The sequence below is a fragment of the Notechis scutatus genome, chromosome 4, assembly GCF_049901735.1.
Source record: "Notechis scutatus isolate UNSWTSFEM ecotype Mainland chromosome 4, rNotScu1.2, whole genome shotgun sequence".
Lineage (NCBI taxonomy): Eukaryota > Metazoa > Chordata > Lepidosauria > Squamata > Elapidae > Notechis > Notechis scutatus.
The window spans coordinates 53,034,466-53,062,312 of record NC_142012.1 but is presented as its reverse complement, the minus strand read 5'-3'; the positions used below and the strand labels follow the sequence as shown (position 1 = coordinate 53,062,312).

The 27,847-nt window shown below is 43.7% G+C and overlaps 1 protein-coding gene across 1 annotated transcript; it reads left to right on the top strand.

The window, feature by feature from the left end:
• Positions 1–103: 103 nt before the first annotated feature.
• Positions 104–27,847, top strand: SLC30A9 (solute carrier family 30 member 9). Its single transcript, XM_026690070.2, has 18 exons — positions 104–353; positions 2,077–2,235; positions 5,063–5,116; positions 5,855–5,954; positions 7,678–7,770; positions 8,687–8,769; positions 9,814–9,872; positions 10,848–10,915; positions 12,994–13,096; positions 14,866–14,921; positions 16,184–16,319; positions 17,523–17,562; positions 19,200–19,271; positions 19,796–19,903; positions 22,509–22,674; positions 23,705–23,834; positions 24,587–24,700; positions 25,476–27,847. Exons 1-18 carry the CDS (start codon positions 239–241, stop codon positions 25,518–25,520), a joined length of 1,701 nt encoding a protein of 566 aa, XP_026545855.1. The 5' UTR covers positions 104–238; the 3' UTR covers positions 25,521–27,847.

Genomic DNA, 27,847 nt, shown 5'->3' with positions numbered 1-27,847 from the left:
CGCTCCTCTCGGCGTTTAGCGCCCCCTCAAGGTGGACCATAGAGAAGAAGAAGACAGAGGGGCACGAGTTTCTTTTTCCTTTCCACCCCCACATCCGGCTTCCGAGACAGACTCCGCCTTCCCAAAATGGCGTCCGTTGTTCCGTGGAGAGCCGGCCGAGCGAAGAAGAGTAACCCATGAGGCGATTTCCTCGCTGGCCTCCTTCTCCTTTCGCCGGTAGCCCGAGCGCGGGAGGAGGATGCTGCCGGCACTGGCCGCTCAGCGGAAGGGATGGCGCTGCTTGGACCCGCTGCGTCTGCTTCTGCTGCTGCGGCGGCGGGAGGGAGGGAGCCGGTGCCCGCCGGTTTGCCCCGGTGAGTAAAGCCGGCGGGGCCGCTCCGAGGTCCGGTGTGGGGTTTTCTGACCTCTGAGCCGGCCTGAAAAGAGCTGCAAGGGCTCCTCTTGGCCGTCGAGGAAGGGAGGGGTGGGTTTTTTGGGGGAGAGTGTATTAATAAGGGAGTCCTCGACTTACGACTGGATTAAGGGTATTAATACAGGGAGTCCTCGATTTACGACTGGATTTATGTTGCTAAGCGAGGCATGGGTGAAAACATTCATAGCCGCAGGTTAATGACATCCTTTCTGGAGTTGTTTAAATAATAAACCTAGAAATCTTAACAGGCAGTAATTTTCCTAGGGGGGGGGGGGGTTTTTCCCAACAAAAAATTTTAAAATTATTTGTTTTGTTTTTATTTTATTTTTTTTAAGGGTTTGGGGGGGGGGGGAAGTGAAGTGGGGTGTTTGTTTTTTTTTTTTTTTTTTTTTTTTTTTTTTTTTTTTTTTTTTTTTTTTTTTTTTTTTTTTTTTTTTAATTTTTTAATATTTTTTTTTTTTTTTTTTTAAAAAAATTGAAAAAAAAAAAAAAAAAAAAAAAAAAAAAAAAAAAAAAAAAATCATACAGGCGGTCCTCGACTTATGACCACAACGGAGGGCCCCAAAACTGATGTTGCTAAGCGAGACATGGGTGAAAACATTGGAGTGAGAGGCTTTTTTTCTGGCATTGGTGTTACAATTAACATGCTTTCCTTCGGCTTCCATTAGGTACCAGGCTTCATAAGCAACCCAGTATAAATCCTCAAATTACACCGTAGGGAAGACTGGAGCATATTAAACAATGCCTGATTAGTTCTTTTCTTGACTTTTTTTTTTTTAAAAAAAATTAAATTTTGAGCTCATCTAGCGCCATGCCCTTGTCAGAATCTGATTCAGAGGGGGAAGCTGAGCAGCTGACAGGGAGTGGGAGTGTGGCTCCCTTGGCTGTGGAAGAAACTGGGGAAGAGCAAAGTCCATCTGGGCAGAGCAGGGGAGAGGTAGAGCAAGGGAGAGGTAGAGCAAGGGAGAGGGAGTTCAGAGGAAGAGCCAGGCCCACCCCCTCTTCATCCTAGGGCATGCAGGGAGGAATGGAGAAGGGAGCAACGTGAGTTGCATGGCTTATGGGGGAGGAAAGGGCCCTGATTCCCTTCATTAGCTGCAGCTGGGAACATGGTATAAAAAAGGCAAGCTGCTCCCAACAAGCTGTTGGGAGCAAACGTGAATTTATCTTGCATAGTCATGGCTTATTCCTGGCCTCTTCCCAACTGTGTCAGTTTTGCCATATTTTCAAGTCTGCAATCTGTTCTCCTGCCCTGTCAAGCTAATTACTTCAGTTTGGTTTGTTTGGATTTTAAGTTACAGTTTGTGTGTACCTTGTTTTGGACTGAATTTTCTACAGTTAAAGGCTGTTCCTGGGAGAGTTTTTCTCCAGCTGAAGGTAACCTGGACATTGGGGGCAAAGTTGGAGATAATAAAGGAACACTTCTTGCTTATTTGACTGTGTTGCCTTTGTGCCATGCCCTGGGTCATCACATCTAGTATCACATCTAGGCTCATCCCTGGGTCATCACATCCCTGGGTCATCACATCTAGTCATCACATCTAGGCTCATCTAGTTAACATTTCGATAATCGTAATAGCATGACATCTTCTCACCTGGTTTTTAGTATTGACCAAAGGTGTTCTGCCTTCTAAAACTATCATCTGCTTTCCTGTTTCCATCAGGCTGGCAAGTACCCATTAAACCTGGGAGACTCTTGGCCATTCTGCCTCATCCCACCAGTCAAGTCCGAGCATATTCCTCCAACGATCAGAAGAACAGCACAAGGACTCAAGATGCCAGTTCTTCAGCCTCAGAAGGCAACGCACAGAAAACAGCGTCTGGTAGGTTAATCCCGTTCACACGACCTGCATTTAAGGGGTCAGTATAGCTGCTCCTATTCGCTCCAGAGATTTCTTTGATAGCAATGCTGTAGAGAAGTGATTAAAATCACCAGGTTTAAACCCAGAAGTTTCCCTTGTTGCAACTTTGAATCATCTGGCCATGATGGCAGAAGGCACCGCTGTTTCAGGATGCTTTCTTACAGAGCGATCCTGCTTCCCCTACAACAGGGGTCAGCAACCTGCGACTCTGGAGCCACATGTGGCTCTTTGGGCCCTCTGCTGCGGCTCCCTGTCGGCTGATCCTGTTTTGGTTCACCAGAAGCTGGTGCAGATGGCAGCAGAGTCAGACAGTGAGGAAGAAAGGGGACCAGTCAGGGAGTCTGGAGAGGACTTGGACGATGGTCCTGTGTCTGATGCAGGGATGGGGCCAGGGCATCTGGGAGTGGGGTGCTACCTTCGGAGTCTGGCAGCAGCGAGGCAGAGGACCCAGGGGAGTCTGTTCCCCCTGTGTGTGTGCGCAGAGCTGCTAGAAAGCAAGAGCAGCTGAAACAGAAGGGGAGACTCGAGAGTAAGCTGGGAAGTGATTGCCCCTCCCATAAGGGATAAAAGTCAGACCTCAATGACAAAAGCTTTGCAGGAAGCAAAATAGTTCAATAGATTCTGAGTCCTCTTTGAAGCTCTGGTTGGTTTTTTTCTGGTACTTCGGTTGGTTTCTGTTATAATTGGAGACTTCTGTTTTTGGCAGCATTCCATAGCACTGACAGGCGTGTGCTTATCTTGGGGAACTGTTGATAATTTGTTCTGGCTGGGAATGAAAGTAATTCCCAGTGTTGTAGTAAAATAGGTTTTGTGTTACGTTTGATGAAGCCTGGGTCAGAACAGATCCCACCACTGACTGGTCTCTGCTCTCTCCATCATTCCTCGCCTGGCCTGAGAAAGTAAGGGTGATGGTGGGGGATGGAGACTCGCTCCATATCCCAGATTAGGTGGTGACTGGGTGGGAATGAGTGACGTCGAGTTGGCCACGCCCACCCAATCACACCGGTTGTTAAATTATTGGTCCTCAGGGTTTTCTTTTTTGTGGGAAATGGGCCCAAATGGCTCTTTGAGTGTTTAAGGTTGCAGACCCCTGCCCTAGAAGTTCTCTTTTTTGATTTACCTATGGTAGTTCAATACTTTGAAATACTGGGAAGCCTCGACTTATGACCACAACTGAGCCCAAAATGTCTGTTGCTGAGCGAGGCGTTTGCCAAGCGAATTTTGCCTCATTTTACGACCTTTCTTGCCACAGTTGCTCAGTGAATCACTGCAGTTGTTCAGTTAGTAAGCTGGTTAAGTGCATCTGGCTCCCCCCCTTGTCAGAAAGTCACAAAAGTCACATGACCAGGGATACTGCAACCGTCGGTTACCAAGCGGCTGAATTTTGATCACCTGACCATCGGGATGCCATAGTGATCAGTGTGAAAAACGGTCATAAGTCACTTTATTCAGTGCCGTTGTAACTTTGAACGGTCACTAAAGGAACTGTTGTAAGTCGAGGACTACCTGTGCAATATATTTTGGACTTCACTCCCTGAGATTGGCTATCCATTATTTAAATAAGTGAGACTAGTTTCTTTCTTTTTTTTTTGAGCAGTATGCTTTTGTTAAACTTTTGTGATACAGGCATAACACTACTTGGATGACCAATAATCAATTAAGACATCTTGATATGTGACTGGTTTTCCTGATCAGAGTTTACATGTTAATTTTTTCCAAAAAACCCCCAAAACCCTGTTCATTTTACAAGGGGAAAATGCTACTGGGAAGTGTGAAAGGAATTAAATTTGGCTTCTAGCTCTGGCTTCCCAGTTGAAAACATGTGACTGATTTTAGTGCTGCAAAGATAAGAACAGAAAACAACTTTTAGCCAACTTTCAGCTTCATAAAACATATTATTTCTATTGGGAACAAATCAATTTCAAGCATGCTCAACAATTATCAACTATTATCTTGTAAGCGATTGACAAATCAAAATAAATAAAAAAATAAAGTTTGTAATATGTATTGGGACAAATAAAAACTGATGTGGTCTATTCTGTTTAGCTTATTTAATGGAAAACATGATTCTGATATTGTTGCCTTGTCCACCCTATTTTCTCCAAGTTCAAGGAGAAATTCTTGTCTTAAAATCAAGTTGTTGTTGAGCGTTTTCTGATTTTTACTAATTCATGCCATGAGTCAAGCATGCTTGTTATTAACAGAAAGAGACTTTCTTGCCAAACTCTTCCATTCAGAGGGGAAATCCTAATGTCCTTAATTTAGTGGAATTAATTTTAATTTACCAGTAGCGGATATATGGCAGCTGTCCCACTCCAGGGAATACAGCAATAGTATATCAGCTTCGTTACTGAGGTCATAACTCAATACAGTATTATTGAGGGTGGTAATTAAAGATGTTTGATCATGTCTCTGTGATACATTTTACTCTTCATAAAATCAGTAATATTGTCTTAAGTTTTTATTTCAGAGCTAAAAGAACTCTCATTCCTTTTCTTTCTGATATTAAGACAAAGTACCACAGTCTATCCATAAGATGGGTGTTTCTTTTGTTGTGTCCTTACAGTTTAAAGGATCTTTTTGGTGGGAAGTGAACCAGTTAAAATTTGAATTGCGGAATAGTGAGGCCGGGGAAGGAAAGAAATCACTGGAAGATTTATGTAGAAAAATTGAAATTGCTTTCTTCCAATGTCCATTCCATTTACCAAATAATGCTGTCCCAATATCTTTCTGTTTTATTCTTACGACACAAACACAGCAATATAACTATGTCTTTTATTTTTTCCAGCCCGAGACGCTATCAATCAAATTCCTTTCCCACAGCAACCAATTCAAGTAAAAGGTAACTATGGGCATGCATATATGTTTAAGCTGGTTTTAGAATCCCTTTTTGATAAAGCTACCAAAGACAGTCATCTGTATTTATCGACAAGGGTATTCAGACTCCGAATCCGATTTAATTCTTAAATAAGTCCATTATGGATTGATAATAATCTGTCATTACCACTTCTCTCTGACTGGGAATCTGCTTTTGGTTTGTGATTCACTTTTCAGGTTTTACAGTCTTGTCATGTGTGATCTCTGTGACAAATTAGAATAAAATTTTGGTGGGTTCAATCCAGCTGGCGAACGTGTTACAGGCGAGTCCTCGATTTACGACGACAATTGAGCCCAAAATTTATGTTGCCAAACGAGACATTTGTTGCATGAGTTTTGCCCCATTTTACAACTTTTCTTGCCACGTTTGTTCATTGAATCCCAGTGGTTGTTAAGTTAGCAACACGGTCCTTAAGTGAATCTGGCTTCCCTGTTGACGTTGCTTGCCAGAAAGTTTGACCTTGGGATGCTGCAACCATCGCAAATATGAAGCAGTTATCAAACATCCGGATATAAATCACGTGACCATAGAGATGCTGCAACGATCATAAGTGTGAACAATGGTCATAAGTCGCTTTTTTCAGTGCCGTTGTAACTTTGAATGGTCACTAAACGAACTGTTGTATGTCAACTTCCGGCTTGTATCTTTCCAAGGTCCAGAAACCCTCCGAGTGTAATACTTTTCCTTCCTCTTTTTTTCAAGTGAAAGCTGTGCTTAAAAAAAGAGAATATGGACCAAAGTACACAAAGAATAACTTCATCACTGGCGTGAGAGCAATAAGTGAATTTTGCCTTAAGTCCAGGTAGGTTCATCTTTCAGATTTAAATTTGAACGACATCGTGTTCTTCAAAGTTACTCTGCAACTTTACAAGTACGAGTGGATGGTGCAAAATGCTATTAACAAGAGTAAAAATCAAATTCTGTGGTACCTTGGTACTCAACTGCTTCAAAACTTGATGCATTTTCACATGAAAATTTTGTCCCTGTACTCATTGTTTGTTTGGTACTCAATGCACCAGCTACAATGTGGCAATTTTGGCTGTGTTGTGGCTCATTATATTATTATGAGAAAAATTAGTTTGGTACTCATCATTTTTGATTCTCATCACACCTCCCAGGAGCAGTTAACGATGAGTACTGAGGTACCTCTCTTTTCATTTCAGGATTGCTATTAACAGTATTTATCAGCGTAGGAAGTGGCCAGACTGAGTGTGATGACCCAGGGTGTGACACAAAAATAACACAGTCACAAAAGTAGAATAAATTTCCCTTTAACTTGGGCCTCAATGTCCAATTATCTATGGCTTGATACCAAACTCTTCCAAAAAACAGTCTACGGAGAAAGTAAATGCAGTCCGAACCAAAAGTAAAAATAATTAGAAATAAAAAAACTCAACACAAACCACACTGGAGTCATTAACACGACAGGCCAGGATGATAAATCGCAGGCTTCCACAAGATAATGCAGCAACCACAGTTGGGAAGACACCAAAACCCCAGTAAGCCTCGACCAAGATAAAACACGCTTTGCTTCCAGCCAAAAGCTATGTAAAATGCCCCACATATCCTGTTCTCCTAGCTGCAACTAATGAAAGGATCAGGGCCTTTTCCTCTTCCGTAAGCCATGTTGCTCCCTTCTCCATTCCTCCCTGCGTGCCCTAGGATGAAGGGGATGGCCCTGGGTCTTCCTCTGTACGCCCAGCTGGACTGTGCCCTTCCCCTGTTTCTTCCACAGCCACCAGAGCCACACTCCCACTCCCTGTCAGCTGCACAATCTCCCCCTCAGAATCAGACTCCAACAAGGGCATGACACTGAGGTGGCCAAGGTTAAAGGCCTGTACCACTTTAAAAAGGGCTGTTCAGGCACAATTTATACACAGAAAATCTAAGTGAGGTTTCTTGAAAACCCGTAATTGTTTAACATGCTACTATAAGAAGTAATCGTAATTTAGAACAGGAGTGTCCAACATTGGCAACTTTTAAGATCTGTGGAGTTCAATTCCCAGAATTTCTTTGTTTCTTTTTTATTTCCTTTTTCCCCCCATTCAGCTTTTACATTTTTAAGAGCAGAGAAAAGTGATACAACCATATCTATTCATTCCAGGCAAAGTGGTTAAAAACCAAGAGGAAGTTCTTTAACAAAAGAATGAAGAGATCTTCTAGCATAAACCATTACAGAATATATGATGAGATAAATCCCGCCACAGTATTGCGATAAATATTCTTTATAGTTCAGGCGCCAGGTTGTGTCAATACTTACAAAGATCATAACCATGAGGACCAGGGGTGTCCAGCCGTGGCAACTTTTAAGATCTGTGGATTTCCAACTCCCAGAATTTCCCAGCCGGTCAGCAAAAAAATATATGTGCAAAGTGCTTGGCCAACGTTTTTGTGACTTAATAGTAGCCTGCTTGTCACAATTGGGATCCTGTAAAATGGATGCCCCTTCCAGATGATGAACTTGGATCATCTTTATAATCTTTGCTTTGCTTCTTTCAAGAATTTTTTTTCCTCTCCTTCAACAGTGATCTCGACCAGGTTAGAAAAATCAAACGGCGAAGCCCTCATGACGATACGGAAGCTTTCACTGTGTTTTTGAGATCAGAAGTGGAAGCTAAGTAAGATCATCTTTGAAAAGGTTATCTTAAGTAGAGATTTAATTTCTAATGCTTTCCTGTAGGGTTCACGCAATTTGCTCATTAACTGGTAAATTGTTTTAACTTGCTCAGTTTTGACTCTCATTTAGTTGTGGTTTCTTCAGGCAATAAAACCCAGAGTTTAGAATCCAGGGTATTGACTGATTATTATTATTACTATTTTTTCACTTGTGGCTTAGAGGGAATGGACAATGCTTCATTTGGGTCTTCCCAACCATCCAATCAATCATCAGATCAGACAAAAATCTTAAAAATAAAAGGGAATAAAAGCATTGCCAAAGCATTTCGGCTAAACCATATAAACCAGGGGTCTCCAACCTTGGCAACTTTAAACCTGGAGGACCTCAACTCCCAGAATTCCCCAGCTGGGGAATTCTGGGAGTTGAAGTCCTCCAGGGTTAAAGTTGCCACGGTTGAAGACCCCTGATATAAACAACGCTTTTCGGATTCTCTTTTTTCCAACCTGCTGCACTTAAGAGACAAGCACAGCTCGTGCATCTATCACTGACTCCTGCTGTCTTAATGAAGACATCCAAGGGGGAAATATTGAGGGATGCATTGTGTTATATCTGCTGTCATCCAGATAAATTGCCATTAGAGCTCCCAACCCATCGTCCAAGCCACCCGGATAGCAGCATTTGGGAGGAAATCTGATTGAATGAGTAAAAACTTCTTTCCAAATTAGCAGGCTCCTCCTCCCCTTCTATCCTTAGCTTAGCTTGGCTAACCTCCTATTTTGTTCGCTCAGGTAAATGTCTTACTTCCACACCCACGTATTTCACCTTCCAGAGAGCAGATCCCATATTCCCCCTTTTTTCCATAGTCCAAAGCGTTGGCAAGTTGGATCTATAGCTTTCCCCCCCACTTTGTCAAACAGGTCTCTAGAAGTCTGGGGAAGCCCCGAAGCTCTGGCCCGAGAGAGAAAAAGGCGCATAGAAGCTGAAAGAGAATACATGGAAAGTAAGTGTAAAACACGCTTCTGGAAGCGCTTCATAGTTTTGATTGTGCGGGGCAGCCAGCGGTGTATTTAATGGAATTGTGCTTTTAGGTGTGGCTCCTAAGATCTTCTGGAAGTAGATTTAATTGGGAGCAAGGGAGGCTGGGTTGATGAATGGTAGGGTGGCCTAGAGGTGGAGCTCTCACCTCACAATCAGGACGCTGTGAGTTCGATCCTAGCTAGAGGCAGATATTTCTCTCTCATGGCACATTGAGAATATATCTGGGGAATAAAACTCCGCATTGGCGACAGGAAAGGCATCCGGCCAGTAAATACTCAGCTAGACTCTACCCAGCAAGGGATTGTGGGATGGTTAAAAGAGCCATTGAGGCCACTTGGAGGTTTATCTGTGTGTCCTCAGGGTCACCTGAGTGTACAGGAACCAGGAGCACCACTCCGGTGACTCTGAGGACACAGATAAACTTCCAAGTGCTTCAGCGACCCTCTAAAAGGATGCAAATGACCAGCTGTCTGTAAGGAGTATAAACCCTTCCATTCCCCATTATCCTGTCAGAGCTGAAGAAGCTTCTTGGATGAGAAGCGAAACATCTTCAAAGAAAAACAAGGAAGTCCAGTTGCCTCCTGAAAAAGCACCTTTGGGACAAGCTATGCTATTCTCTGTCAAAAAGTTAGAAAGGGGCAGTAAAGAAGGGGGACAAGTAGATGGGACTCAAGGAAGGAAAGCTTTCATTTTAATTTAGCTGTATTGTGCCAGGTTAAAGGGAGTCATGACAACGGTCTGGGTGCCAGGTTTACTCTTACAATAATAACTCTAAAATTGCACAGGGGGCGGCCACAGTGGATTTGATTCCTGTAAATGTTGTAAGAGCTGTAGAATTCTGTTACACAAATTCTTGGCTCTTCTTTATTAAAGACCTTTTAGCTTTGACGGAATAGTCACTTCTCAGATCTTTTGAGGTACTTTGATTTCCAGTTTTCTTGACCATAAGAGCAGTGGTTATTGCTGTCAGTATTATTATTTCTTCCATCTTCTTTTTTTTTTACAGAATTATTTAGAAGTCAGAAGTTGTTGAGAGAATACAGAAATTTCCAAGGAGAAACTAAGGTGATTTTTTTTTTAACATTGGTTGTAAAAGCCTAGCAATGTCTTATTTGTAAGTAGTGATGTAATGAGCAATATGTGTTCCTTTAATAATTTTTACTGTCTTTTACCGAGTGTGAAATCTGTTATCTAAATCCAAATAATTGCTTTTTCCTTCCCTGCCTAGCAAAAGTTGCCCCCTCCCTCCCACTATCCTAGTTTCAAAATTCCTAGAACATTTATCTTCCTGGCTAGCAGTTTCTCTCACACATTGACAGGACCTAGCCAGGTGAATACCGATGGATGCCGGTAGGCAGAGGCACAATTCCTCCCCCCCACCTTATTTCCCTCCCAAAAAACTAAGCCCCACTGTTGAGGTAATTCCCCGTTAGGAGAATGAGCGCATACAGGGAGACGTAGTGAGAGTAGTGAAAAATAACACACAAACAGCACACAGATACACTGTACAGTAAATGTAGGTTTTTACTTCTCATAACCGTTTAAGCACAGTCCAAGATAAGCAGTCCAAGTCATTCACAGGTAAAGCAGTCAGTGTTGAGTTCAGGGATAATCCAAATATCAAAGTCCAGTATCAAAAACAGCTCAGTAACAGGCTTACATCAACGATCAGTAACAGTCATTAGGAGGAACGGCAAGTCTCTCCAACAGAAGGAAACAGAAACTCACTGAGACTAAGCAACCCAGGTTTCTGGCTCCATCTTATGGCCATTTGAGGAACCACACCCAATTACAGTTTTAGCATGCTCTTAAAGACATAGTATTAAAATGTCTGTCCTAGTTTATATATTTCCAACCCAAATAACTTGTTAGGTGACTTACATTCCTAACACCCACCACATAGTTTCGTAGCGAAGCATGAGTATCCAGCTAGTAGGCAATATCTGAAATCATACTTGTATCACCGTTGCATTGTTTGTGAAATACATACAGGGAAGCGTGTCGTTTGTCTTAAGCTACATGCTTGTGTCTTTCATTCAGCCACGTTCCCGAGCATCAGCAGTGTTTCTGAGCGGACCAGGAAAAGTGGTGATGGTTGCTATTTGCATGTAAGTCTCCGTCTTCTTCTTTTCTTCAGGTTGTTTATGCCTCTTAAATATAGTCCCTGCAAAGCTTTATCTTAACACAGCTCAACACTGTTTTATTGTGTTGTCATACGTAATGCTGTATCGGAAACCAGAATTTCGGTTTAGAAAGGAAAGCTTCAAGGTTGGCTGAGTTAGAATATTAGACTATAGAATGACAGAGTTGGAAGGGACCTTTGGAGGTCTTCTAGTCCAACCCCCTGCATAGGCAGGAAACCCTATACTGTTTCAGACAAATGACTGTCCAATCTCTTCTTTAAAATGTCCAGTGTTGGAGCACCCACAACTTGTGGAGGCAAGTTGTAAGGGCTTAAGGCAATTTTTTTATGTAAGTAAAAGGGGCCAGAAAGCACCAAAGAGTCAAAGACAAGCTACCTGTGGTATAGAGCAGGGGGTCCCCAACCGCCGGTCCGCGGACCGGTACCGGGCCGCGGAACAAGCCTTACCGGGCATGGTTGCTGGGCGGCGCCATCTTTTTGGTAAAGCGCTTCCGGTGAGCTTTTCCGGGTAGAAAGCTCACCGGAAGTGCTTTTTCATAAAAGATGGCGGCGCTAGCGCTCCGTGAGCTTTTCCGGTAGAAAGCCATTTCTACCCGAAAAGCTCACCGAGCGCTGGCGCCGCCATCTTTTCATCATAAAAAGATGGCGGCGCCCAGTTGACGCTGGCCTGGACGCGGCGCCCAGCTGATGCCGGAACCGGGCCGCGGCCGAAAAGGTTGGGGATCCCTGGTATAGAGTCTCCTGCAAGGGGTTGGACTAGAAGACCTCCAAGGTCCCTTCCAGCCCTATCCTAATTAACATTTTTTTTCCCCTGAAAATTATTGGACCATGTTTGCATCGCTTTCACGTTGTTATTTAAGGCAGTGCTTTCAGGATTTAGTCCAAACGTGCTTGCTGTCTTATAAACCGGAGAAAGATCCAGTGCAGGTGGAGCCTTTCCAATTTCTCAAAACAAGGCTTTTTGGAAAGCAGGAACCGTTGTTGGCTAGCATATTTTTTTGCTCCCTTCTCACATGCAACTTTTGCTCTTTTCCCCGCACGTGGTACATGTTAGGGATAACATTGTTTACCCTAACCGGTTTGGGTAAAAATAATAAATATGGTATCATGGTTTGTTAGTTAAAGTGTGTGTAACTTTAACAGCAAGAATGTAATTAAGGGTATGGTTGTAAAAGCAATATATAAGAAGCGAGGCAGCATTGCTGCTCGCTCTCTCTGGCTTACTGATCACTAATTACTGAATGGATTGATGACTGCGTTCTTGCTGAAAAGGGGAGAGAAGAAGGAGTGTTGATTTTTCTCAAAGGAGAGATAGTAAAAAGATTGGACTGATTTATTGTAAGTGAACTGACATTGGCTATTCAACACGGACTTTGGCAAATAGAGTATCCCCGGCAACAAGACTTGACTGAAATTGATATATGACTAATGGACCGTTTATTTGACTATGCTATAATTCTTAAATGGAATAAACAATATTTTTGATAGCACAAGCGCATCTGTATTTTTACTGCGTGTTAACTAGAAAACTTATCTCACACATTTACCTGTCTGCCTATCTGACTTCGCTGCACGTTCTGTTTAGTTTGTTTTTCCTTAACACCCGTTGGGGAATCCAGGCTTAACAGTACAGTCACAATGCTGCCCAGATTTCTTTCTTTCTTTTTTCTCTTTTAACCTGATTTGGCAACCATCTATTGGGGATCCGGTTAAGGCTGGGGGAGCAGACCACGGTGCCCAGCGTGGATAAACAGAAGGGGTTTTGCACAGTACTGGGAAGGTGGAGGCTGCCGTGTATTTTGAATTTCTGTGGCTCAGGGGCTTTCTGCACTTGGACCCCTACTCAACATTTTGATAGTTCTCCCACTTGACTTCCTCATCCCCAGATGCATGACTTTGTGAATGTAGCTCGTCAATCTCAGTAATCTCATTTGTCAATCCAAGAGTAAGGGTGGTCGTTGTGTATTTTGTGGAGTCTCCCTCCCCCCAAATTGTGAGTGTGTCTTTACCACCTTGTGAGGATAGTTTCTCCTCCTTCCACAGAAATGGCCTGAATTTTTTCTTTAAGCTCCTCGCCTGGGTCTACACAGGTTCTGCCAGCATGTTCTCCGAAGCCATACATTCCTTAGCTGATACCTGCAATCAAGTAAGTAGCACTTTGCCGTGTTGTGCTTCTCGGGGAGTTGACAGGATGCAGCGAGCGGTTGGGTTTCTCCAAACTTTTGGACTTCGCAACAGAACAGAACAGGATTATCTGCAGCTCAGGGGCGAACACAGGAGTCTGAGCTTGGCGGTTCCCCCCTGTAGATATTTAACTTCTCTTGGGGAATGTGACTTTTGGGGGCTGTTTCTAATTTCCAATATTATGTCGTGTAATTCCGGGTTGTGTTCAGATCCGGAATTACAAAAGAATTTGCCAATTTGATGCTTTACCTAAATAAAAGAAATGTATTTTGGAAGGTGGGACTTTGCTCTTTTCTTTTTAAATGGATTTCATCCCTTGGAAACCTGACAGCTGTCTCGAGATTTACCTCTGAGTTTCATTGGGTATGGGGTGGGTGTAAGGTGTGTGATGGGTCAATGAAAAATGGGGGGGCAAAAGTGACAGGAAGTGTTCAATTTTAGAGGGTCAGAGTCTTGGCGGCTAACTTAATATTCTTATCCCCAATTTTACGATTATTTGATGCTTTCGGGGTTTTTGGGAGATTCTGACCGTTTCTCAAAATACAGTGTGCTGTATGTACAGGTAGTCCTCAACTTATGACCACAATTGAGCCCCAAATTTCTGTTGTTCAGTGAGTTTTGCCCCCATTTTACAACTTTTCTTGCCAGTTCCTAAGCGAATCACTGCCGTTGATACGTTAGTAGCCGGCTTGTTAAGTGAACCCGGGTTCCCCCATTGACTTTGCTTGTCTGAAGGTTGCAAAAGGGGACCACATGACCTTTGGACACAGCAGCGGTCGTAAGTATGAACCAGTTGCCAAGCATCTGAATTTTGATCACATGACCAAATGGGGATGCTGTCATGGCCCTGTTGGAGTCTGACTCCGAGAGAGAGAGGAACAGAGTGGGAATGTGGCTTCGGTGACTGTGGAGGAAACTGGGGAAGGGCATAGGCTGGCTGGGCAGTCAGAGGAAGACCCAGGCCCATCCCCTCTTCATCCTAGGGCACGCAGGGAGGATAAGGGAGAAACGTGAATGGCATAGTTTACGGGGGAGGAAGGGGCCCTGATCCCCTTCATGGGCTGCAGCTGGGAGGACTGCTTAAAAGGACAAACTGCGCATGGCAAAGTTGCTGGAAGCAAAGCATATTTTATTCTTGTCAGCGCTTATCTGTGTTTTGCCTTCCTCCCAACTGGGGTGGCTGCATTATCTAGTAAAAGTCTGCAATTAATCATCCTTGCTTGCCGTAGTAATTCCTTCAGTGTGGTTTGTGTTGGGTTTTTTATTTCGAATTAACTTTACTTTAGTTGCAGACTGCATTTACTCCCTCCGTAAACTCTTTTCTTTTAGAATTTGATTTCCAGCCGAGGATAATTGGACATTGGGGCCAAGTTGGAGGCATTAAAGGAACTTTATTCTATTTTTGTGCCTTGGTTATTTTTGTGTCACGCCCCGGGTCATCTCAGATGCTGCAAAGGTGGTAACTGTGAAAAATGGCCATAAGTCATGTTTTTCCAGTGCCGTTGTAACTTCGAACAGTCGCTAAATGAACTGTTGTAACTTGAGGATTACCTGCATGGCCTTTCCACGATTGTAAAAATTGATAGACTTTAATGCAGTTGCTTTCCTCTGGTGAAACCTTCTAAAATTAAATATCAAATTGACCTGTTTTTGTTTCATGTGAACTGAAATTCAAGACGCTGAATAATGTGCTGGTGGGGGTCTCTGCCCCATTTCCTTTTTCACATACAGGCCTTGCTCGCATTGGGGATCAGCCAGTCAGTGAGGATACCTGATCAAAGCCACCCGTAAGGATTTTGAACCGTTTTTCTGTTTTCCTGAAATTGTTCTGAACTTGTTTTGTTTTTAAAAGTCCAAATCTGTCTTTTGTTTCAGACATTTTAGCCGAAGCTCAGATTCAGTGCAATAACTTAACCGTTAGGGAAAATAAAGGCGACAGTTCTTGATGCTTTAAGACAATCTCTGGCAGAATTTCTCATTCTTGACAGCTTTAAGCCACGTAGACTAAGCTAAAGGCCACGTGTCATCAAGCTGTCCGAAGTTGAGAAACATCGATATGTGGCAAACACCCAGTTCTCCATGTGATTTTTCTCCCTACAATCATAGTTACTTTTTAAAATATCTGTGGAGATTCTCAGTCATCCGGGTCAGGGTTGTCCCAAAAGAGCTTTTTCAAGAGACAACTGGACTTAATTGGGTTTTCTTTCTTCCCTTCCCTTCCCTTCCCTTCCCTTCCCTTCCTTTCTCCTCCTCCTCCTCCTCCTCCTCCTCCTCCTCCTCCTCCTCCTCCTCCTCCTCCTCCTCCTCCTCCTCCTCCTCCTCCTCCTATTTCTTCTCGTATTCGTCTCCTATTTCTTCTCCTTTTCCTCCCCCTCTTTCTCCTTCTCCTCCTCCTATTTCTTCTCCATATCTTCTTGAAAGGGTACAGCTGGCTGGGGAATTCTAGGAGTTGAAGTCCATGCTGCTGCTGCTTCCTCTTCCTCTTCCTCTTCTCCTCCTCCTCTTGTCTTCCTTCTTTCTCCTCCTCCTCCTATTTCTTCTCTTCCTCCTCCTATTCTCCTCCTCCTTCTATTTCTTCTCCCCCCGATTTAAGCTAAAACAGGATTAGGAAAACTGCTGGATGTAAAATAGCCTTAATAAAGAGCAAAATCCACATGAGAGGTGGTGGCACAAGTGGTTAGAATGGAGAATTGCAGGCTGATTCTGCCGACTGCCCGCAGTTCAATCCTAACCAGTTCAAGGTGGACTCAGCCTTCCTTCCTTCCTTCCGAGGTGCCGTAAAATGAGGAGCCAAGATAGTTGGGGAAAATACAGGTGTCTCTGTAAACCACTTAGAGAGGCCTGGCTTTTAAGTTCTATTGCTTTTAATTATTGCATTATCCCGAGTCCGGATTTGCCTCGGAGGTCTGTCCCTCATTCGCTCCGAGTGGATTTCCAAACGACATCTCAATTCTGCTGCCTTCTGCTCTCCGACATTTCCATTTTTCCTTCCTTAGTTCACAGCGATGATTTTTTTCTCTCCCCCCCACCGCCCCTCTTTTCCTTCCAGGTATGGCTTCACCAACATGCGCTACATCGCCTCCCTGATTAGCGGCGTCGGCATTTTCATGATGGGGGCCGGCCTCTCGTGGTATCACGGGATTATAGGGCTACTCAATCCTCAGCCGATAGAATCCCTTCTTTGGGTACGTTGTCTTTTGCTGTGGGATAGCCATGAAATCCTCTGCTGCTTCCCCCCCTCCCCCCCCTTTAAATCTCAAGACAACAACGAGGCGAGGAAGTTGGTGAGATGGAACTATCTAGGGAGGTTAGGACCACCATTGAGCTCAGAATTTCTGTTGCTAAGGGAGACCGTTGTTAAGTGAATTCTTCCCCCAGTTTCCCCAACTTTCCTCGACACAATTGTTAAGTGAGTCTGACTTCTCTGTTGTCAGAAGGTCACAAAAAGGGATCGCGTGACCCCTGGACACTTACAACCGTCATAAATATGAGTCAGTTGCCAAGCATCTGAATTTCGATCAGGTGACGAAGGAATTTTGATCGTGTGAAAAACGGTCCTCTTTTTTTTTCAGTGTCATTGTAACTAAATGGTTACTAAATTAAATGGTTAATTTAGCGAGGACTCAGGTGAGGGGCCTGCATGTGATGCAGGGATGGGCCAGGACCATCAAATTTGGGAGTGGAGGTAGACTACCTTAAACAGATTGTTAGTGCTGGCAGCAATGCACGGGGGGGGGGGAGGGGGGGCCCTCTCCCCCTTTTGGGGAAATATTTTTAAGGGGGGGCAGAGTGGACCCTGAGGACTCTGTGACCAGAATGCAAAATCCCATCCAGAACAGATAGTGTTGTGGTTGCCGGGCTGCTAGGGCTCGGGCTCAGGAGAGGAGGCCGGCAGGGGAGGAGGGGATGGGGCCAAGACCCAGGTGCAGGCAGAGATTTGGAGGCTGCAATGATGAAGAGGTCAGGAGGCTGCAAGGTGGTGGCCCCTCCCTTAAGGGATAACAGTCAGCTGAGAAACCGGAGTTCTTTGCAGGAAGCAAAGAAGCTTTTGCACTCGAGCCTGGTGGACATTTGGAATGTCTGCATTGGTGTCTGGAGACTCTTTGTCTTTGAATTATTGCTTAGTAACTTTATCTGGTGTTCTTGGCAGCCTTGCAAAACCTTGGCAAGGCTCTTATCTGAGCTAATTGGTTTGAAGCAGCCTTTTAACCGTGAAGGAACAGGATTCGTAAAGAAACATTAAAAGGTTGTGCCGTTACCTTTGTCTCGTGTTTGCTTCCTTGGAACCAGGTTTGGGTCAGAACAGATAGTTAGTATGACGTATACAGATTATTGTTATTACACACAACTAATTTCTCTTTTTTCTTTCTCCTATCTGTTCTTTTCAGGCTTACTGTATTTTAGCAGGATCTTTGGTCTCAGAAGGAGGTATGTTGCCTTCAGAAAAAAAATATGTCAAATCTTAACAAGCATGCAGTGGATTTTTTTTAGACGAATTAAGTCTTTTACGGATGTTAGCATTCTGACCTGTCAGACTACTGTTGTTTAATACCTACGAATTAAAAAAAACCCCAATATTAAAAAGATGATATAGTATCAGGATTTATTCCAGTGATCTCTTACATGATCACTTTTCCTGCAAGCTGGTTGATTATCAACTTAATAGCCAGCTATCATCACCCCAATTAGCAATTAAAAACACCCATACACACCAGGCATCATATAAATACCACACGCAAAACAGCCCAAAGGCTACTGTGCTAAGAGAGAAGTTCCTTATAAATGGGCTTTGGCACAAATCTTTAGAAATCTAAATCTTTGGTCCCAGTGACCGACTCAGATTGGATCCTGGTTAATTGTCTGTTGGCCAGAAAGGATTGTTACTTCCTTGATGTTAGGGAACCTGGTGGATTTCTAGGAAAGAAAGGGGCTGAAGGTGTGAATGAAGTCCACGAAACCCTTGATTCCAGCCCAAGATTTTGAGTATCTCTCAGGGCCCCAAAGCTTTCCCACTCCGGATTATGTTTGGTTGGTTCCTGCTCGTGAGATCATCTGGACTGACCCCCCCTTTTTTTTTCTGTCCAGGTTTAAGCTATGAGGGGAATGGCTTGGGAAGCCAAAATGGAATTGGCCACTTAGAGCCCAAAATCCCAAATCCTACGTGCCAGCAAATGATACTGAGAAAAATCCTCAGAATTATTTGTGTTTATTTTATTTGTTAAGCTTCTATGCCTCCCATCTCACTGATCCAGCGACTCTGGGTGGCTTACAATAGGAATTGTTTCAGAGTTCTGTTCCCATTTTCAAGTGGTAATTTTTCTGGATTCTTTTACCCCCCAAAAGAAAATAATAAATCTGTGCAGGTGGGAATGTGAGATGTTTTTTTCCTGTTGTCTCCTTTAATGAAACAATAGTCTTGATTGTCATGCCCCTGTTAGAATCTGACTCTGAAGGAGAGGAGGAACAGCCAACAGGGAGTGGGAGTGTGGCTCCAGAGGTTGTGGAGGAAACTGGGGAAGGGCACAAGCCGGCTGGGCAGTCAGAGGAAGACCCAGGCCCACCCCCTCTTCATCCTAGGCCACGCAGGGAGGAGCGGATAAGGGAGAAACATGAATGGCGTGGTCTACGGGGAGGAAAGGGCCTTGATCCCCTTCATGGGCTGCAGCTGTGAGGATTGTTTAAAAGGAAAAACTGCACATGGCCCACTGCTGGAAGCAAAGTGTGAAATAATTCTAGTCTTTCAGTTCTTATCTGAATCTGGCGTCTTTTCCCAGTGTGTGTATTTCGATATCTGTGGACGTCTTCAAGCCCTTATCCTGCCTTGTCTTATTCATTGCTTCAGTGTGGTTTGTGTTAGTTTTTTTTCTATTTATAATTTATATGTGTTTTGAGTTTGAACGGAATTTCTTCCTTTTCGCAACTGTTTGTGGGGGAGTTTTTTTTCTCCAGTCAATGATAATTAGACCTTTGAAGCCAGCTGAAAGAATTAAAGGGACTTCACCTGATTTTTGCGACTTTGTTGCTTTTGTATCCCACCTTGGGTCATCACATTGATGCTGTTGCAGCTACTCTTCTGGTAGCCATCAACGAAATCCGAAGGAGTGCTCGAAGCAAGGGACTCTCGTTCTACCAGTATGGTATGTAGGCTTTAACGTTCCTTGTTTTAATGTGCTTGAATAACTCTCAATAACTTAGGTAGTCCTCGACTTACAACAGTCCATTTACTGACCGTCCAAAGTTACAACAGCACTGAAAAAAGCCCCTTTTTTCACAGTTACAACCTTTAGCGTTCCCCATGCTTGTGTGATCAAAATCCAGGTGCTTGGCAAACGGTTCATACTTACGACCGTTGCTCACGTCATTTTTGCAACCTTCTGACGAGCAAAGTCAACGAGAGAAGTCCGGTTCCCTTAACAAACGCCTTGCTAACTTCTCAGCTGCAGGGATTCGCTTAACAACGGTGGCAAGAGGGGTCGTAAAAATGGGGCAAAACTCAAAATGTTTCACTTAGCAACAGAAACGTTGGGCTCCCTTGTGGTTGTAACTCGAGAGCTGCCTGTATTGCAAAGAAGGAAACGATTATGATGACAGTTACAATCTATTTGTACACACCTCCCTGAAATTGTATCAGTGTGCTGCTAATTTCTCTTTTAACGTTCAGTTATTCAGGCTTGTGATCCCAGCACAAACGTTGTGTTGTTAGAAGATACGGCAGCCGTTCTTGGTGTGACGCTAGCTGCTACCTGTATGGGGCTGACTTCCCTAACAGGTGAGCTCTTGTGTTCTGTGAAGAGCGGTAGGTGAAAGCCAGGCTGGGTTTTGTTAGATGGCAATAAAACTGGAATCATTTTTCTGTAGTTAGCAGAATCAGTTATACTTTCTGTTTTGTTTGTATACATAGTTTTCTTTTTTTAAGTGAGAAAGAGTTTTATACAGCTATTAAAATCTGCAGAAACGTAAAGAACAAATTAGAAGAAAGGAAAAGGTATTAAAAGAGGAGGGGGGGGGATTGAGAAACACTGGGAATCCAAGAAAGAGAAGAAAAGAGGAGAAAGAAAGAGAGTGTCTAAAAGAACTGATCTTCTTTGCAGCCGTTACAAATAGGATTATTGCCGCCTCCCAAATAATTATCATGGTTCCCTTCTTCCAGTAAAACAAGCCTTTTTAATTCGTAAATCCAGAATCTACACATGCACGGTAAATCCATGCATATTCAGGGCAATGTTTCAAAAAGGATTCTCTCCCTGATTAATCCAGTCTAATCTGACAGCTGAATAAATAGAATACAGAATCCTTTATTGGCCAAGTGTGACTGCACACATGCAAGGAATTTGTCTCCGGTGCAGAAGCTCTCAGTGTCCATACCAGCAACAAAGTGATAAATCATGATCATAGAATACAATCATCATAAAGTATAGGAAACAACACCCAGGGATAGCCATAGGATACTAAATAAGCAATCAACATAAATCATAATAGGACACTAAATAAAAGCAATCAACATAAACTATGAGATACAACAAGAAGTTATAGTCATAAGAATCTAAGGAAATAAATAGTAGGAGAGATGAGAAGGATAATAAGTAATACAGCACTACTAGGTGAATAGAATAGAACAGGATAGGATAGGATAGGATAGGATAGAATAGGATAGAATAAGGGAATAGACTAGAACAGTGAGGGTGAACATTTTGTTGTGGTGGGCTGAAAGCCCACGCACGCCGGCACCCACAATGCAATGCATCCCATGCACGTGCACGCAACATCCCCTCCTTACCTGCACTGCACATGTGTGCGCCTCCCAGCTGATTTCCCACCTGTTTGAGGCCTTTTTTTGGCCTCCCTCGAGGGAAGCCTCTACAGCCTTTGGAGGGTGAAAAATGGGCCCGTTTTTTGCCCCCTCCAAATACTGGAAGTGACGAAGCAGGTCTGTTTTTTGGCCTCCAAAGGCTGCAAAGGCTTCCCTTGAGCCCCCGGGAGGGCGAAAACGGCCTCAAGCGGGCCAAAAACCACCTGAGAGGTGCATACATGCACAATGCAGGTAAGTTTGGCTGAGGCTCGCATGCCCACACAAATGCCCACACGCGTGCCATAGGTTCGCCATCACGGAACTAGATAGAATAGAATAGGAAATAGAATAGGGAATATGATAGAATAGAGTGGAATAGAAATAGAAATAGAATAGAATAGAGTGGAATAGAAATAGAATAGAATAGAAATAATAGAATAGAATAGATATGGAATAGAATAGAATAGAATAGAACAGAACAGAATATCGGAATAAAATAGAATAGAATAGATATTGGAATAGAGTAGAATAGAATAGAATAGAATAGAATAGAATAGAATGGAATGGAATGGAATGGAATGGAATGGAATAGAACAGATATGAAATGGAATAGAATAGAATAGAATAGAACAGAACAGAATATCGGAATAAAGAATAGAATAGAATAGATATTGGAATAGAGTAGAATAGAATAGAGTAGAATAGAATAGAATAGAGTAGAGTAGAATAGAATAGAATAGAATAGAATAGAATAGAATAGAATAGAATAGAATAGAATAGAATAGAATAGAATAGAATAACAGAGTTAGAAGGGACCTTGGAGGTCTTCTACTCCAACCCCTGCTTAGGCAGGAAACCCTATTCCATTTCAGACAAATGGTTATAAGGTGGTTTGTGATCTCAGGGCGTAAGACAGTGTTGTGGGAATTTGTTGTTTATCAGGGTGGTTTTGTAGGGTGGGAAAAACTGTCTGTGTCTAGTTTTGGCATGCAATTCCCTACAGCAGGGATCCCCAACCTTTTCGGCGCCGCGGCCCGGTTCCGGCGTCAGCTGGGCGCCGCCATCTTTTTGGCGAAAAATCACTTCCGGTGGCGTCATCGAAGTGATTTTTCGCAAAAAGCGGCGCCAGCGAGCTTTTCGGCAGTAAGTGGCTTTCTACCCGAAAGCTCACCAGCAACTGGCGCCGCCATCTTTTGGAAAAAATTGCTTTTTTACAAAAGATGGCGGCGCCCAGCAACCAGCGGCCCGGTAAGGCTTGTTCCAGCTTCCGCGGACCGGCGAAGTTGGGGACCCCTGCCCTACAGAATCATCTTGAGGGGAGAAATTGAAAACAGTTTATGTCCAGGATGTGAGGGCCCTAATAAATAATAAAAACGCATTCATCTTTAAAATGGCACCCGCTTAAGCTGGTGTCACCTCTCCCCCCCCGGATATGTTTGTGGGGTTGTCTTGGAAGAACGTGAGATGCTTTATTAGCTTGTATCTCCCGATAGCAGAAGATGAAAAGAGATATGGAAGAATTTCCACTCGTGATATTCATTGGGTGATATTGGAATATTCTTTTTTCCCTCCCCCCCCCTCCTAGGTAATCCCTACTATGACAGTTTGGGCTCTCTGGGCGTGGGGACTTTGTTGGGAGTGGTGTCGGCATTCCTCATCTACACTAACACAGAAGCCCTGCTGGGCAGATCCATCCAGCCCGACCGGCTTCAGAAGCTGACTGAGTTACTGGAATGTGATCCTGTAGTCCGGTAAGAGGACTCCGTGGGAGAGCCATGTAGCCCCAGCGGTGAACTGGCTATGATAGACCAGAATAGAATTGGAGCAGAACGTTGAAAACGTGGAAGGGAAATTTCCAAGAGAATCTTTGTCGGCCAGGATTGGACTGTGGGGTCCTTGATGCTTTCCGAGCAGGGTTGTTTTCTTGCAGATGTTTCAGGGCCCAACTAGGTAACATCAGCGCAAAAAGGGAGTGGGGTTTGCAGAGAGAAGGAGAAAGTCTATGGGGTCCTTGGTGCTCTCTGAGCTTGGTGGTTTTCTTGCAAACGTTTCAGCCCAACTAGGGACATCATCGGGTAGAGGAGTGTGGTTTGTAGAGAAAAGTCTATGGGTCCTTGGTGCTCTCTGAGTTTGGTGGTTTTCTTGCAGACGTTTCATGGCCCAGCTAGGGACATCCTCAGTGCTAGAAGGGAGTGGGGTTTGCAGAAAGAAGGGAAAAGACCATGGGGTCCTTGGTGCTCTCTGAGCCTGGTGGTTTTCTTGCAGACGTTTCATGACCCAACTAAGTAACATCCTCAGTACTCAAAAAGAGTGGGGTTTGTTCTTTGTTTGTGTACAGGTGGGCTTGCCCTGTCAGTGTTTATGGGATGGTTCCTTGATTAGGCTATTGTTTATTGTTTGTTTGATTATCTGAGTTGGTAGTTCCTTGATTGGGGCATTGTTTACTTCTTGACTGTTGATCTAGTATTAATTTTGTTTTTAAGCTCATCTGGGTGTTGATTGTTAGTGAGGAGGTGTTTTGGTCTTTTTATTGCCTTTTTATTTGGCAAACCCTGCTCCCTCCCTTCGAGCACTGATGACATTACCTAACTGGGTCATGAAACGTCTGCAAGAAGACCATCCAGCTCAGAGAGCATCAAGGACTTCACGGAAGGGAAATCTTAAGAGGGAGAACGGAGAAACCTCCTCCTGCCAATGTTTTCTATTTATTTTTTTTGTTAAAAACTCCTAACGGCTGGTTGCCTTTTTTGCTTCCTGTCACCACCCTCCTATTTATCTCAGAGCGATCCATGATGTCAAAGCTACAGATATGGGAATGAACAAAGTGAGGTTCAAAGCAGAAGTGGACTTTGATGGACGGGTGGTCACTCGGTCCTACCTGGAGAAACAAGACATTGAGCAACTCCTACAAGTACGTTAAGCTGATGCATCTTTGCACTTTACTCAAAACAGGGGGGAAATATCTGGTGGTCTAAATGTTCATGGTGAACATTAAGCCTCTCTGTGGCATTCAGCCCCTTAGATTGGCACGCATCAATGCCAGTCTACTATTATATCAATTTTTTTTTAGTGTCACTTTGGTAAGCTCAGGTGAGAGAAAGCCTGGAAAGTAACTTAAAAGAGCGAAGAAATAAAAAAAGTTCCTTGCCAGACAATAATTTATCCTTTTTCGTTTTCCTAACCCTGTGATGGCGAACTTATGGCACGCAGAGGTGGCACGCAGAGCCATTTGTGCCAGCACGCCAGCTACAGGCAAACTTACCTCACTGCGCCTGCATGTGTTTCACAGCTGATTTTTGGCCTGTTTGAGACCTTTTTCAGCCTTCCAAAGGCTTGAGGAAAGCCTTTGCAGGCTGAAAAATAGGCCCGTTTCATCACTTCCTGTATTTCTGGAAATACCAGAAGTGACTAAATAGGCCCATTTTTCGGCCAGCAAAGGCTGCAGAGGCTTTCCTCAAGCCTCCGGAAGGCCGAAAAAGGCCTCAAACAGGTGGGAGGCACAGTGCAGGTAAGGGGTCAGGGGGGATTGTGCATGCATGCGTTGGGGGGCGTGTGCATTGCCTTCTGGGTCCTGGTGTGCGAGCCTGCGCTAATTTTTGGCACAGGAGCCCAAAAGGGTTAGCCACCACTGTTCTAACTTTTTACCTTTGGATCTGATGGCAGGAGATCCAGCAGGTGAAAACTCTAGAAGATTTAGAGGCGTTTATGCTTAAACACGGGGAAAACATCATTGACACTTTGGGAGCAGAAGTGGACCGACTTGAAAAAGACCTCAAGGTAAGCAGCGGCCAGCCGGCCAAACAATTGTACAAACCAGTGAATAAAATGTAAGTTGGATAGTCACATTGGACCGGGGGAAATCTCTGTTGGCTCTGAGAAGACAGCAAGCATGTTTCAGGAGAAGAAAGAAGGCACACAATTGTGCTCAGTTCGCTTTAATTGGTGTTCAGCTTTGAACTACCAGGTTTCCCCGAAAATATGACCTACCCCGAAAACAAGCCCTAGCCCAATTTTCACACCTGCGCCTAACATAAGCCCTACTCCCAAAGTAAGTCCTAGTTAAGCGCCACTCACCTTCTGGTTGTACGAGGTTGGGCGAGGCACAGGTGTAAAAATCAAGCTAGGGCGGGGTGGAGCTGCACCCCACATCCGCTTATAAATATATGATCTATATTGACTGTTTCCTAGTATGATTGATTGCTTATTGGACCCTATGACTATCATTAAGTGTTGTACCTGATGATTCTTGACTCTTGACGAATGTATATTTTCTTTTATGTACACTGAGAGCATTTGCACCAAGACAACTTCCTTGTATGTCCAATGACACTTGGCCAATAAAGAATTCTATTCTATCTTATCTCATGCTTTGTAACTTTGTAACTTTGAACAGTCACTAAGTGAACTGTTGTAAGTCAAGGACTCTATCTATCTATCTATCTATCTATCTATCTATCTATCTCTATCTACATGTGTTTATGTGTGTTGAAAGCTTCAATGTTGATAATGTGACGTCTTTTAAGCTAAGTAAACCTAATTAATTCCATTTCAGAAACTGAATCCAGAAGTACGGCACGTAGATCTGGAAATACTGTAGTCTTCATGGAATCAACTTCTTCAGATCTCTCTCTTTTTTTGGATCAGCTAATTGGAGGACGGGCACCGGCTGAAACTTTGAAGATCTCCAAACACCACACCTTTTTTAAGTTCCCCGATTTTCACGCCGATTGGTTTACACCCAGATTCGGCTATGGCTTTCTTTGAACCGGCTACTTAGAGCTGCTTGCTTCCTCTTAACATTGATCTGTAGAACAATTTGCAACTAGACACTTTAAATAAGTTATTTACATTTCTGTTTCGGGGGGGAGGGGGAAATGCACCCTATCTATTTTACTGCCCTATTTAGAGTATTTTTTTAATCTGGTTTGCAAAACCATCCCCGTTTGAAGACTGCATTTCTCCTAGAGTCCAATTTGAAGAATTCTAGTTTTGTAGTCTTTTTATCTGCTGGTGTTTTTTTTTTGTTTCCCCGCTTCTCTGAATTTGGTGTCTGCAGCGTTGCCCGTTCTAGTTCCCACTTCAGATGGTTTGAGATGAATACTTCCAATACTTCTGGCTCAGCGTTATGACCTTGTAGCTGCTCCTTGCAAACTCTGTAGCTTTGGACCCAGATGATCTGGACAAATTTTTGGGGGAGATTTCCCCCCTAACCATGTACATAAAAGCTGCAGGTGCCTGGAGCGGTCCTTGGGATAATTTCAAGGGTAGGCTAAAGATTTGGAAAGTTTTTAACCTGTGCACTCCTCTTCCAGATGTTGACTTTGCGAATATCAAAAGACCCAAACCCCTTGTTCTAAATCTCATTGTATTTTTCCTTTGGGTGTAACGCAGGATAATCATTTTGCGGGAGACGCCTGAAGGAATATCGGGATGAACTTTCCAGATGTTCAAACTGGTCCTTCTCCAAAGCTTGGTGCCCTCCAAGCCTTGGTGGACTTCCAGGGCTTCCCAGGCAAGGGTGGGGATTGTAATGCAGCCCATTTGGAAAGAACTAGATTGAGAGAGGATGCCCTGTTGAAAAATATGTCATAAATGCTAGTTCCTGCTCTTCTCAAAACAACTGTATTTGTTCGAGTAGCATCTGAAAGTAACGCCTGATAACTTAAAATACATTTTTTTTAAATTTGATTTGATTTTTAAAAAATTAAAATCTTACTAGGATGGCACCGAACAGCATCTTAAGGAACTGTTTGGATCTCATCTTGAACATTGAATGTATTTAGTAATTGGTAGAGTTTGCGAATGGCAGAGGGAGCCTCTGTGAGCATGACTTTATCTCTTCCCGAGGAATGAGGATGCTACTGACAATGGTACCAGCTGTTTGGGCTCCCTCTGAAGAAGAAGAAGAAGAAGAGAAGGGATGCCTGGGCATTACATGTAGTGCACTGGGCCAGCTTGGAAGACGTTTGAGATCCAAACTGCCAAAGTTGGGCCAGATCATGAGCTAAAGGGCTCCCCCATAAATAAGTGAGGAAAGACGGGGTCCGAAGTCTGTGGAGATTGTCATTCATAGAAGTTTATGGAGATTGTCAGGCCACGGTTGTCCCAGAGGGGCTTTTTCCAAGAGTCAACTGGACTTCCTTGGTTTTTCTTGGAAGTCGTTTCACTTCTCATCCAAGAAGCTTCTTCAGCTGGGATGAGAAGCCAAACATCTTCCCAAGAAAAACCAGGAAAGTTCAGTTGACTCTTGGGGAAACCAAAAAAAAAAGAGCACCTTTGGGGCACGCGCTCTGAAGCCAACCTCATAAAGATGGTGGTTTACGCATGCATTCCCACTACTATTGGAAGGCTTGATAGACGATCCGGCCACCTTATCATGGCAAGGCGGCATCTTTGTCTGCGGCATCGGAGCCGCCAAACTTACTTCGCAGAAGGAAACCGCAATCTGAGCGCCGTAGCCGTATGAGAAATGCGCCGCCTTCTGGGCCAGCTCCGCGTCACCGAAGTCACCAAGGGCCAGTTTGCAAAAGAAGCTTCAATCTCCGATGCACTTTATCCATGTGTGGGTGAGTTTCTTTCTGAGAGGTCTTTGGCCGGAGGCAAAGACCTTTAAAAAAACAAAACAAAACTGGGAGGGGGCATTTGGATACGCGGACATGAATTTGCAACCCTGTTTAAAAATATTAAGCCGTGGCACAAATTATGTGTGGTGACCGAAATGTGCCAGGTTGGTTTTAATATGGAAAAAAAAAGAAAAATAATCACTTCCTGCGTTTTAAGTAGCGTTTTGACCTTTCTATGCATGATTAAATGTAATGATGCTGTGTTTTAGGGTTGTTGTTTTTTTAAGTTTCAGGAAAAAGGCTGTACATAATGTAATTAGCGTCTACCCGATAAACCTTGTTCTGTACATTTAGAACGAAA